The sequence below is a fragment of the Chiloscyllium punctatum genome, chromosome 6 (assembly GCF_047496795.1).
Source record: "Chiloscyllium punctatum isolate Juve2018m chromosome 6, sChiPun1.3, whole genome shotgun sequence".
Taxonomy (NCBI): Eukaryota; Metazoa; Chordata; class Chondrichthyes; order Orectolobiformes; family Hemiscylliidae; genus Chiloscyllium; species Chiloscyllium punctatum.
This window is the reverse complement of record NC_092744.1, coordinates 27,607,615-27,620,621: the sequence shown is the minus strand read 5'-3', so window position 1 is coordinate 27,620,621 and position 13,007 is coordinate 27,607,615. Positions and strand designations below refer to the sequence as shown.

The following is a 13,007-nucleotide window of genomic DNA, read 5'->3' as shown; positions in this document are numbered from 1 at the left end:
TTCACAGCACCTGTCTCAAGGCTGGGGAAAGATTCTCGCACCTTGAAAGTGTGTGGTCTAGGAATACAAATTCTATAAACTGTCGACGCCATGATTGTGTCAAGAAATAATGTGACATTGAGCTGAAGATTACATAAACTGCACCCCCATTGTCTTTGCCCCTTTGCTGAATGGTGCAGGATCCTAGGTCAGCTATAAGTACATCAAAGCTCTGAACCTCTCAGCAAAAGGTACTCAAGATCCATCATGAAAACTCAATGGCAGGACAAGATCACAAAAATTGAGATCATTCATTATAATAAAAGTAAAATGTTACAGATGCGGGTGATGTGAAATAAAATAGAGAGAACTAGAGAAACTCCATGCATCTCGCAGCATTTGTAGACAGAGAAACAGAGCTTTGAGGCCAATATGATTGCTCACATTGGTTTTCAAAACAATCTATTAAGTTCATGTTAAGTGATAGTTTATACAAGCGAATTGGTAATTACCATATAGGTTAGATACCTGTCAGTAGTCCCATATCACATTGTTATAGTCTATGTGACAGTGTCACATCGCACTCCTCACCTCTTGTGAATATATATATTTCTATTGGTTTTCATTCTGCTGCCTGTAAAGATTATCATTTATTTTCTGTACTTTTTGATTGTTCTAATGAGAAAAGAATTGTTTTAAAAGGATCATGCAAGGACTTGCTGTACTTTTAAAACCAAGTTCCTGAAACTCATTGTGTATGGTGTTTACACTGCTTTGTTCATTCAGTAGGGGGAGCTATTTGTGGATGGCTGCTACAAACGTATAGATTATTTTTTAATCACCCTGTTCAGGTGTGTTTTGACACATGTCTGGAGCAGATGGGATGTGAACCCAGATCTCCTTGCACAGATGTCAGGGTGCTACCATTGTGCCACAAGAGTTGTTAAGTCACCAAGGTGTACATGCAAAGTGGGATTTGGCTGTCAATAATTAACTGATTTGTTTGTGGAATTGTGATCAGTCATAAAGGTCAAAGGTCGTCAGCCTGATGACAAGTCTCTGACTGGTTCCTGCATAGCTGACAACTTGGGGTAAACGAAACATGGATAAACCTTTGGTCCTGTAGAAGGGGCGATCATATATCTATCTCTCTGCAGTGAAAATGCCTGAAGCCTAAAGAAAACTAGTTATTTCCCATTATCAGTTGCTCTAAGCCGTGCCCTTTAACAAGTAACAGTTGATGTACTAATCACTCTGTGCCTCCTGCAAAGAAATTCAAAGAACTTGGAGAAAGGAGATTGAAGAATAGACAGTGAATCTCTGTGAACCCTGTGGACTGTTGCTATTGAACTGTGGTTCCCAGTTTTTTTTCCCTCTGCCCATAAAATAAAGAAATATTGATTCTTCTATATCTGTTTGCGTGTGTTTTAGGGATTAAAAAGAAAAGTAGCATTTTAAATAGCCAGGTTATATGTCAATGATTCTGTTGTTTACTTGGACTGCTAAAATCTATTTATTTTATAATAAATATGTTAGGATCAGAAACCTGGTCCCTTATTTCTGCTAGTATGTGTCCTTTTGTGTCGTTCAATAAAATGTTTAATTTTTGTGACAACACTGGGAATAGTGGGGCTTGATTTCCAGCATGCTTTCCCAGCAAACCATAACTTACCTTACATTGTTAACTACTGTAGCAAATTGTTCCAGTGCCGACGGTTTCTGCTTTTGCTAAATGTAAATGTATATGCTGCTGCAGGACTCAGTGATTTGTTCTTGTCTGTGGGAAAATTGTGGGTTAAAGCTTCAGTACAGAACTAGTGACCACAACTGAAAGTACTTAACAGGCTGTGAGGTACACCAGAACCTTCTGAGACTTGGAAAGGTGTCATAACAAAAATCTTTCTACACAGATTAGGACCTTCATGGTGTTCACAGCTACACTCAATGTAAGCTACAATCGGCCTCTGCTCTGTTTGAGCCAGTCAGGGGAAAGATGTCAGAATTCTTGTTCCTGTTTCGAAATCCTCAATGAAAAATGCATTTGCTGTCATTGAATGAGGACAACATCATCTATTACTGTGATGCTCTGAGATGGATAAATACTCTCCCAAAGTTGAGGCTTCTACATAAAGACTGTTTCATTAGAGCAAGATAGTGTCTTTGACCCTTGCTGGAATGGAAGAGAAACTAAATAGTCAACAAAGAACAGTGACCAGTAGTAGCCAGAAGCCCAGAGTAACTGGTAGCTTTCTGTAGCAGAACACTGTTTACAGAGCTGCTGACAGATACTGCATTGTAACATTTCAGAGACAATGACATCTGATTGGGATAGTTTGGTTAAACCACAAACAACCCTTTCTGGTTGTATTAAACTTGTATTATCTGTGACATCTATTCTTAGCAGTGCTGTCAGGTTTAATATCCAGATTATGTCAGAATTTTACTTTAGTGTTGTAACTGAGTTCCTAAATTCAGCTATGACCCCATAGCTGGTAGTTAAAGATTGAATGTATATTGAGTAAACATGAGATTGGACTCTACTGTATTGCGTCCAATAATTGAAAGATCTCCTAGGGCACGCTACTTGAGTTCACTCATGATGATGAGCCTCTTTCAAAGGAAGAGAGTACATTGAAAAGAAACCGTCATGGTGCAACCACACTGGTCTCTCATTAAAACAGCCTTCCACCAGAGCTAGATAAGAGTGCAACCCACATGATTTTTGCCTGTTATTCATGAACCTGTTAATGAGAATGTCATGAAAGGAAAATGTGCATGTCTTGGTTGGTTGGTCGGTCTATAATTCTTGGTAACTAAGAACACAGGTAAATAGGCTTTGAGTCTTGCTTGTACATCCACGGACGATGTGAGACACAGGCTGTTGCATCCTTTTTTATGAAGGAAGGATCATTCATCATAGGGTCATATCTGTCAATACAAACTGGGCCAAACATGGTGACAAAGAGGAACCTGCTCAGTAACTACTGCCTCAGCTTCACGACTTTGGGTTCAGACAGGTGAAGAGAGCACACAATGAACAAATAGTGAAATTCAAGCATCTTATAATACTTTTTTTAGCAACTAGCAAATTTTGGTCTGACCCCTGAAGAAGGATTTGAAACATTAGCTCTGTTTTCTCTGCACAGATGCTTCTAGAAGTGCTGAGTTTCTCCAGCAATTTCTACTTTTGTTTCTGATCACCAACATTCCGATGCTTTATTTTGTTGTAACAAATTTAGGTGACAGTTCATACCCCTCTCACTTAATCAGCGCATTTGTATGATAGAGAACTTTATGTTTGGCACTGGTGTTTTCTCTATTCTGTAAAGTTCATACTTGTATTTTATTCTGCATTTTAAACTGGAATGAAAGTGAATGGTTTGGAATCAAGTGTTTTAAAGGATTGATGTACATTTTGAAAAGTAACCTGACACTCATCGAACAAGCAGTAGTTGAAATGACTGCAGACCAATTGGAACTGGAGGGCTCTGTGGACAGATGCAGCTGGGTGGCCACAAGGAGTTGATTGGCTTGTGGACTAGTGACTACTTATTGAAGACAAAAGCTTTTCATCTCCTTATGGCCACGTGATCGATTGTCAGTTAACCAAACAGTGTGGGGCTACATGAGATATAGATGGAAGTGTTTTGATCTCCACCAGTTCAGGAGCTGTCATTCTGTTCCCCACAGTTAAGACCCACATTAAAACCTGAAGAAAACCAGTTGATCTTTCTTTTAGCAGTTGATGTAAGTTCTGACTTATAACTGTTAAATCAGACTGATAAGTGAACCCATCGCCATGACTCTCTTGCAAACCAGTGGAACCATCTGAAGAAAGATGGCTGAAAAACAATGTTTTGACCAGAACAAGCATCATAAAAATCACCTCAGCAACCCATGAATAGGAACCACTGAACTGTCAGTTTTCCTCACCCATAAAATATTTCTCCCTTGTGCGCACGGACAAAGGGGTGTTTCCAATGGGATTTGAATTTAATTTGTTATGTTATAAATATTTTTAAGGTAAAAACAATGACTGCAGATGCTGAAAACCAAATACTGGATTAGTGGTGCTGGAAGAGCACAGCAGTTCAGGCAGCATCCAACGAGCAGCGAAATCAACGTTTCGGGCAAAAGCCCTTCATCAGGAAAGCCCTTCCTGATGAAGGGCTTTTGCCCGAAACGTCGATTTCGCTGCTCGTTGGATGCTGCCTGAACTGCTGTGCTCTTCCAGCACCACTAATCCAGTATAAATATTTTTAGTCAACTTGTACAGCTGAGTTATAGAACATACATAGAACATAGAATGGTACAGTGCAGTACAGGCTCTTTGGCCCTTGATGTTGCACTGACCTGTGAAATTAATCTGCCCATTTAACCTACACAGTTCCATTATTTCCATATGTATGTACAAAGCCCATTTAAATGCCCTTAACGTTGGCGAGTCTACTACTGTTGCAGGATTATAGGTGCTGGAAAAGCACAGCAGTTCAGGCAGCATCCGAGGAGCAGGAAAATATCGACATTTTGGGCAAAAGCCCTTCATCAGGAATACCTTTTGCCCTGAAAACGTTGATTTTCCTTCTCCTCGGATGCTGCCTGAACTGTACTTTTCCAGCACCACTAATCTAGAATCTGGTTTCTAGCATCTGCAGTCATTGTTTTTACCTACTACTGTTACAGGCAGGCCATTTCATACCCCTACTATTCTCTGATTAAAGAAACTATCCGGGATATCTGTCCTAAATCTAACTCCCCCATTTAAAGCTATGTTCCTTTGTGTTAGGCTTCACCATCCGAGGAAAAAGTCTCTCACTGTCCACCCTATCTAACCCTCTGACTATCAGGGTTTAGATAATCTGCTTGATTAAGCCATCTCTCAACCTTCTTCACTCCAATGAAAACAGCCTCAGTTCCCTCCACCTTTCCTCATCAGGCTTTGCTTCCATACCAGGCAACATCTTAGTAAATCTCCTCTGAACTCTTTCCAAAGTTTCCACATCCTTCCTATAATGCGGTGACCAGAACCGTATGCAATACTCCAGGTGCGGCCTTACCAGTGTCTCGCACAGCTGAAGCATGACCTCGTAGCTCCAAAACTCAATCCTCTACCAATAAACATTAACACACTATATACTTTCTTAACAACCCTATCAACCTGGGTGGTAACTTTCAGGGATTTATGCACTGGACACACATCTCTCTGTTCATCCACGCTGCCAAGAATTTTACCATTAGCCCAGTACTCTGCATGAAAGATGTGTTGCTGGAAAAGCGCAGCAGGTCAGGCAGCATCCAAGGAGCAGGAGCATCGACGTTTTGTGCTTAAGCCCTTCTTCAGGAATGAGGAAGGTTTGCCAAGCAGGCTAAGATAAAAGGTAGGGAGGAGGTACTTTGGGGGAGAGGCATTGGGAATGCGATAGGTGGAAGAAGGTTAAGGTGAGGATGATAGGCCAGAGAGGGGGTGGGGACGGAGAGGTCGGGAAGAAGATTGCAGGTCAAGAAGGCGGTGCTGAGTCCGAGAGTTGAGACTGAGATAAGGTGGGGGGGGGGGGAAATGAGGCAGCTGGAGAAATCTGCATTCATCCCTTATGGTTGGAGAGTTCCTAGACGGAAGATGAGGTGCTCTTCCTCCAGGCGTCGTGTTGCCATGGTCGGGCGATGGAGGAGGCCAAGGACCTGTATGTCCTTGGCGGAGTGGGAGGGGGAGTTAAAGTGTTCAGCCATGGGGCAGTTGGGTTGTTTGTTGCGGGTATCCCAGAGGTGTTCTCTGAAACGTTCCGCAAGTAGGTGGCCTGTCTCTCCAATGTAGAGGAGACCACATCGGGTGCAGCGGATGCAGTAAATGATGTATGTGGAGGTGCAGGTGAATTTGTGATGGATATGGAAGGATCCCTTGGGCCCTTGGAGGGAAGGAGGGGGGGAGGTGTGGGCGCAAGTTTTGCATTCCTTGCGGTTGCAGGGGAAGGTGCTGGGAGTGGAGGTTGGGTTGGTGGGGGGTGTGGACCTGACGAGGGAGTCGTGGAAGGAGTGGTCCTTCCGGAATGCTGATAGGGGAGGGGAGGGAAATATATCCTTGGTGGTGGGGTCTGTTTGGAGGTGGCGGAAATGACGAAGGATTGTCTTCTGGCACTGTTCCTGTTGACAATTATGACAAAAAGATTGAAACCAAAGGCTCAGCAATCTCCTCACTGGCTTCCCAGAGAATCTGAGGATAAATCCTATCCGGCCCAGGGGTGTGGTAGGTATATACTTATCAAGGACCTGCAGACTAGCTGTTCCTTGAACAAGCTCCACATTTCAAGTGTGTCCAACATCTGCAGTTTCCTTCCCCATCCTATGCATCCTAAATTTTGCCTAATTGCACCATAATTGCCTTTTCCCCCAGTTATACCTCTTTCCCTGTGGTATATACCTATTCCTGCCCATTGCTATTGTAAACGTAACCAAATTATGGTCACTATCGCCAAAGTGCTCACCCACCTTCAAATCTAACACCTGGCTGGGTTCATTCTCCAGTACCAAATCCAATATGACATCGCCCCTTGTTGGCCTGTCTACATACTGTGTCAGAAAGCCCTCCTGCACACATTGAACAAAAACTGACCCATCTAAACTACTTGAACTATAGTATTCCCAGTCAACATTTGGGAAGTTAGAGTCCCCCATAACAATTAACTGTTAGTCTCGCTCCAATCGATAATTATCTTTTCTCTCCTTTTGTCTACATCCCTGGAACAATTCAGAGGCCTATAGAAAAATTCCAACAGGGTGATGTCTCCTTTCCTGTTTCTAACAGTCCAAACTACCTCAGTGGATGTGTCATCAAACGTTGTTTCAGGTGCTGTAATATTACACTTGATTAACAATGCCGCACCCCACACCCCCTTCCCACTTTTACCATCTTCCCTGTTCTTGCTGATACATCTAAATCCCAAAATCTGCAACAACCATTCCCACCCCTCCTCTAGCCATGTCTCTGAAATGGCCACAACATCAAAATCCCAGGTACCAACCCATGCTGCAAGTTCACCCACTTTATTCTGGATGCTCCTGGCATTGAATTACACACATTTCAAACCAACATCCTGATTGCTGGTGCCCTCTCGTGACCTTGTAAACCTATTCCTGACCTCACTACCCTCAACCTCCTGTACACTGGAGGTAAGAAGTGATCCTTACCTCCCACATACTGCAGCTTTGACAAAGGGTCAGTTAGACTCGAAACATCAGCTCTTTTCTCTCCTTACAGATGCTGCCAGACCTGCTGAAATTTTCCAGCATTTTCTCTTTTGGTTCCAGATTCCAGCATCCGCAGTAATTTGCTTTTAAACCAGAGATAATAACTCTGTTTGTTCTAGCTCTAAGCTTCCAACCTAGATCTCTGAATTTCTGCCTTAGATCCCCACCTTTCTTCTTACCTATGCTGTAGTGCCTATGAGGAGCACAACTTGGGGCTGCTCCCCCTCCCCCTCAAGGATCCCAAAAACACGATCAGAGACGTCACGAACCCTGGCACCTGGGAGACAACACACCAACTGTGAGTCTCTCTCGTTCCCACAAAACCTCCTATCTGACCCCCCATAACTATGGAATCCCCAATGACTAATGCTCTGCTCCTCTTCTCCCTTCCCCTCTGAGCAACAGGGATGTACTCTGTGCCAGAGACCTGTATCCCATTGCTTTCCCCCTGGTAAGTCATTGCCCCTCCTCCAACAGTTTCCAAAATGGTATAGTTGTTTTTGAGGGGAACCACCACAGGAAATCACTGCACTGACTGCTGATTCTCTTTCCTACCCCTGATGGTACCCCATTTACCTTCGTCACATGGCTGTGGAATAACTACCTCCCTGTACCTCCTCTCAATAACCCCCTCGGCCTCCCAAATGACCCGAAGTTCTTCCAGCTACAGTTCCCTAACCGGATTCTTGAGGAGCTAGAGTTGGCTGCACTTCCCACAAATGAAGTCAGCAGGGATAGTAGAGGTGACCCTTACTTCCCACATACTGCAGGAGGAACATTCAACTGCCCAAACCTTTATTCCCACTTTCTAAATTTCCAAATAAATGAAACACGAAAGAAAACACTTGTCGCCTTACCAATCAACGCACAGAATGTTTTTTTTGTTAGAGGAGGAGGATGGGTGGGTGACACTACCCGAGTAGTTGTTTGGGTAAAGCAACTGCCCAAATATGTAACCTCATGACCTCTCTGACAGCCTCTAGGAACTGAAGAAATCCAGAACTGAAAGTTATGATACATATTTCCCACTATCTCACAAGACCCTATGCTGTAGTGCCTATGAGGAGCACAACTTGGGGCTGCTCCCCCTCCCCCTCAAGGATCCCAAAAACACGATCAGAGACATCACGAACCCTGGCACCTGGGAGACCTGGGAGGTTTGGTTATGCTGACAGATTAGTGTTTATTGGCACTATTGGTGAAGTGACTGAATGTTTGTGGTGCCAATCAAATATTCTGGATGGTGTCAGGCTGCTTGAGTATTGTTGGAGCTAATGAAGCAGCTGAAGATGGTTGGGCCTAGGACACTACACTGAGAAACTACTCAGACGTATCCTGGAGCTGAGAGAATTGACCTCCAACAGCCACAGCCACAGTCACAATCACAATCACAATCATCTTCCTATGTGCCAACTGTGAGTTTTCCCCTTGAGTTCCATTGATGATCACCATTACTTAGAAAAGCTTTGAATTCCAGATTTTTGTTCTTTTTATTCATAGCTGCTGTCTTGGTTTTGAATGTATGACCCCAGAGCATTAGCCTAGGCCTTGGATTACTAGCCCAGTTATAATATCAGTACATTGCCATCTCCTCAGGAAGCATGCAAAGATATTGAAGAAATAGACCTGAAGGAAAAGTTTTATGTAGATTATTCACTGGGACTCCTATTTATTAAATTAAGCATGTTTATAAAGTTTGATTTTTTTTTTAAAAGTCACTCACAGGATATGGGCATTTCTGGCTTGGCCAGCATTTACTGCCCATCGCTGAGAGTGCAGTAAGATTCAACCATGTAGGTCAGACCAGGTAAGGATGACAGATTCCCTTCCCTAAATGACATTAGTGAATGAGATGGGTCTTTCTGACAATGGTTTCAGATTGCTTATTGAATTCAAATTCCACCATCTGCCGTAGCAGGATTTGAACCTGGGTGCCTAGACATTAGCTGAGTTTCTGGATTAAAAGTCTAGTGATAATACCACAAGGTCATTGCTTCCCCATAAAACCTAAACAAGCCTTTCTCTATAAACCATGCATTTCTTTTCCACTGTTCTGTATTAACTGAACAAATTTATGAAGTCTCCTAACAGCTGAAGCTATCACATATCTCACTCACTGTATGGATAAAGGAGCAAGTGATGCCATTGGTCCGGGTGCTGTTTGAACCGGAGTTGGTTCAGAATTTCAATGCTTCTTTCTCTCAGTCTTGCTCTTTCTCTTGAAGTGCTCATAGATTGCAGATGTTGTGAATATCAGCGAGGTTGTAGCAGGGGAGTTTTAAATAACCCTGATGCTCTGGTATGTACTAGGGAAATTTTTCCAGATGACAGGACCGCCCAGAAATTGCTCTGAATCCTGAGTGTCTTCATTTTGGTCATGCCCATGGCATCTTGCTGGCATTGTCAGCTGCTGAACTGCATTATGTGCAGGTCAGATACAGGACTCCTTTTCTGTCGAGGGTGCAGTGCCTAAATGGACTGATTGAATTGCAAACTAGGACTTGGCTTCTCTTTCTCCCTAGGAATCGTCGTTAATTTAGTAACTGAATCATACTGTGGCGAAAACCACAGGCTGGCCTTGGTTTACGGACTACTATTCGAATGCAAGGAAGGGATTTTGTTTACAAGGCCATGAATGTGTAAAGAAACCAGCTACTAACTGTTAGTAGCACCCTGCCTATGATACTGCTGCAAACCACACTGTAGCAGGTTTAGTAATATCAGAGCAGACAGCAAAATTCCCCAGCCTGTCCTTGCATCACATCTGCTGAAGCCTTGATCAGAGACTACATCAACAAGTGATTGTCAATGGACAGGATGAACAGTCATCTCGAGCTGATAGAGTAATAATGTGCAAAATATTGTGCAAGCCACAATTGAACCTTCATATCATGAAAGAAGCTGCTAACGACTGACTGACTTGTTCAGCACTTCAATGCTGAAGTTGTGGTCAACTGAACCAGTATTGTTCACATTGTCAGTCCTTGTCAGAGACTTTGAAGAGGGAATAGGATGTCCAATCATCAGTTCAAGTTGGCTATGATGTCCTAGTCAGTAGCCAGCTCTGATTGGCCAGCTAAGAAAGGGTGCAACCCATGAACACAGCGCTTAAATAAAGTCTAAAGGCCTGTCAAGTGATACGGTTTACTCTGTACATCTAAGCATCCATTTATATTTTACATTTTTACAACAAAAGTTTTAAGCAAGGACTAATGAGATGAATATTCAGCCGCATTCATTGTCACCATTACAGTATCTCCCAGAGCCCCATATTCAACGGTAAGTTACATTTTCTTATATTACTTAAGAGGCAATAAACCCTTTAACAGATTGAGCATAAAGTTTTATATTTGCATATGCACTGCTTCAACAACAAAATATTTTATTGGAGTTTGCAGAAATCAAAGTTTCATTTAAAGAAAATATCTGGAATGTATCTGAAAAGCATTTCAGTAAATGCTTTACTGAAATAGTACAGTGTCATTCAGAGTTTCTTTTATTTTCTCTGCAGAGTTTATGTTTAGTTAATAAGTTCTGTTCTTTGTGATGTAGCCACCCCGCAAAGCTGCTGAAATGCTTGACTGATTTGTTTTACTTCTGAGTATTTTTTTCAAGCTTGGAGAAAAGCTAGGTTGAATATTGTAAATTTTAAATACCCAACGACGCTGACAATACGAAACAAATGATAAATGTGTTTTGTTTTGGAATTTCTCTCTACCACCTAAAATGTTTACCTACCTTTTTAGAAGCTGATGGGCCAGCTGGATACTCATGGATTTTGTTTGCTTTTCGTTTTCATTTCTGATTCTTGTTACTATTAAATTTGAATATTACAAAGCTGTTCTTTGAGGATGAACCAAGGTTGCCAATTTGGTTTGTCTTGTTTCAGTTTATGTGAGGCAGATGAAGGCATTACTTCAGATTGCACCAAATCCCATGAGCTATTCCAGTGTTGGTATAACCATGTGGCAGCATACAATTGGGTTTTCGAACTGAAACATTTAGAAAATGACATTTTGTATTCAGAGATAAATTGCTTATTTGATTTGCTAAGTTGACCATTTCAACTTAACCCTATGACTTCCTGAACTAGACATAATTTTTCAGATTTCATGGTAGCGTCATGGATCAGTTCACAGGGAGATAATAAGGGTCTCAGCCAATGTCAAACTCTATCTGCTGCCCCTAGTCTGGTGTTCCATCAGGCTATACAGAGCCATTCACAAACGTGCTGTCTCAAACAGTAACATGCTGTGTCTTTTGACTCCCTAGAGCTGATTAGTTTTAGGAGCGAGGGATCAAAACCAAAAAGAATCAAACTGTCATTTAATTATGAGAGGGAAACGCTATAATTGAGCTTTCAGAGAAAAGTAAATGAACAGCACCTCTTTCAAATTACATTTGTCAAGAATTCAATTAAACAATTAAGATCTTTTCACCATTTAGCTTTTATACAGTCCAATTAGTTTTAAAATTACTTTATTTTTCCAGAAGCTTTGAGGATAATAGTGATGGGTAATAAAGGTTGTGTAGGGATGTATTGAGGAAGGTTTCTGAACATCCATAGTTTGAGGGGATGGAAATCACTCAATCTTAGCATGATGCCACATTGACAAAGCCGTTCAGATGATTGTGCCTGTATGAACACTTTAATAGAGCAATCTAATTAGTTCTGCAACCCTAGATCCTTCTAAATGTTCCCCTATTTCAAATATCTCTGCAGTTACCTCTCAAAGTTACTCTTGAATCTATTTTCACCACCTTTTCAGGCAGCATCTTCCAGATTGCTACAATTCACTGTGTAACAAGTATTTTTGTCTCGTCTTGGTTCTTTTGCTAATTATCCTAAATCTGTGTCCCCTGATTAATGACTCCTCACCCACAGGAAACAATTTCATTTCTTTACCAAGCAAACCATTTTGTAATTTGAGTTTGCTGCAGCAGCTGAACAAATGATAGTTTGGATAAAAACAAATACTACAGATGCTGCAGATCTGAAATAAAAACAGAGTGCATGAGCAGCTCAGCAGGTCTGGCAACACCTGTGGAAAGAAAACAGAGTTAACATTTCTAGTCTGAAGCCCAGAATTTGGCGTAAATGTCGAGCAATACTGTCACTCAAAGGTTTCTAAGTACATATCAGAGACAAAACGTCAGACTGGACTCAACATTCCCACGTGTTTGAGTTTTTATTAGAAATAGTATTTCAGCATTTTTCCCATTAGCTTTGGGATGTCACAGAGGCGTTATAGCACAGAAGAAGGCCATTGAGTCCATGCGGCTGTCTGTAGCTTTCTGAAAACAGCAAGTGTTGATTACATTTTAAGCAAAACTGGGCAGAATGAATGGAAGGAAGAAATTTAACAAAAGCTGGAGTCTTGGTGATTTAATCTCCTTTATCAGTTTGACAGGACAAATTTAAAGCATGGAGGATAGATTATAAACTGTGTTTTAGAGGTTGTTTACGTTTTTCCAAAATAAAACAAGGTTTAACTAATCCTGTAACTGAATACATAACGTATATTAGATTACTCTGGAAATCACCTAGTTATGAGTAATGAGAGTGGAATACACAGCCGTAGTTGGAAAAGCACATGACCAGGATCAGTTTCTTCCACAACTCATATCAGATGCATATTCTTATCTGAAATAAATGATTTACTGTTAGAATAATTTTTAAAATTTGTACATTTAAAACAGAAACAATATTACTCTTGGTTTGCTGTGGTAAACGGGACCAAACTTGGGTTGGGAGGCAAACTCATGGATGAAGGTCCATTTGACAG

The 13,007-nt window shown here is 41.6% G+C and overlaps 1 protein-coding gene and 1 long non-coding RNA gene across 2 annotated transcripts in view; one reads left to right on the top strand and one right to left on the bottom strand.

Moving 5' to 3' along the window:
- LOC140478801 (uncharacterized) overlaps positions 1 to 13,007 on the bottom strand; it is a 216,297-nt gene that overhangs the window by 58,394 nt on the left and 144,896 nt on the right. The window lies entirely within an intron of this gene.
- LOC140478800 (tumor protein 63-like) overlaps positions 10,424 to 13,007 on the top strand; it is a 300,795-nt gene continuing 298,211 nt past the window's right edge. Inside the window, 1 exon segment of the mRNA XM_072572189.1 lies at positions 10,424 to 10,500. Coding sequence (XP_072428290.1) covers positions 10,439 to 10,500 — 62 coding nt within the window. The 5' untranslated portion in view covers positions 10,424 to 10,438.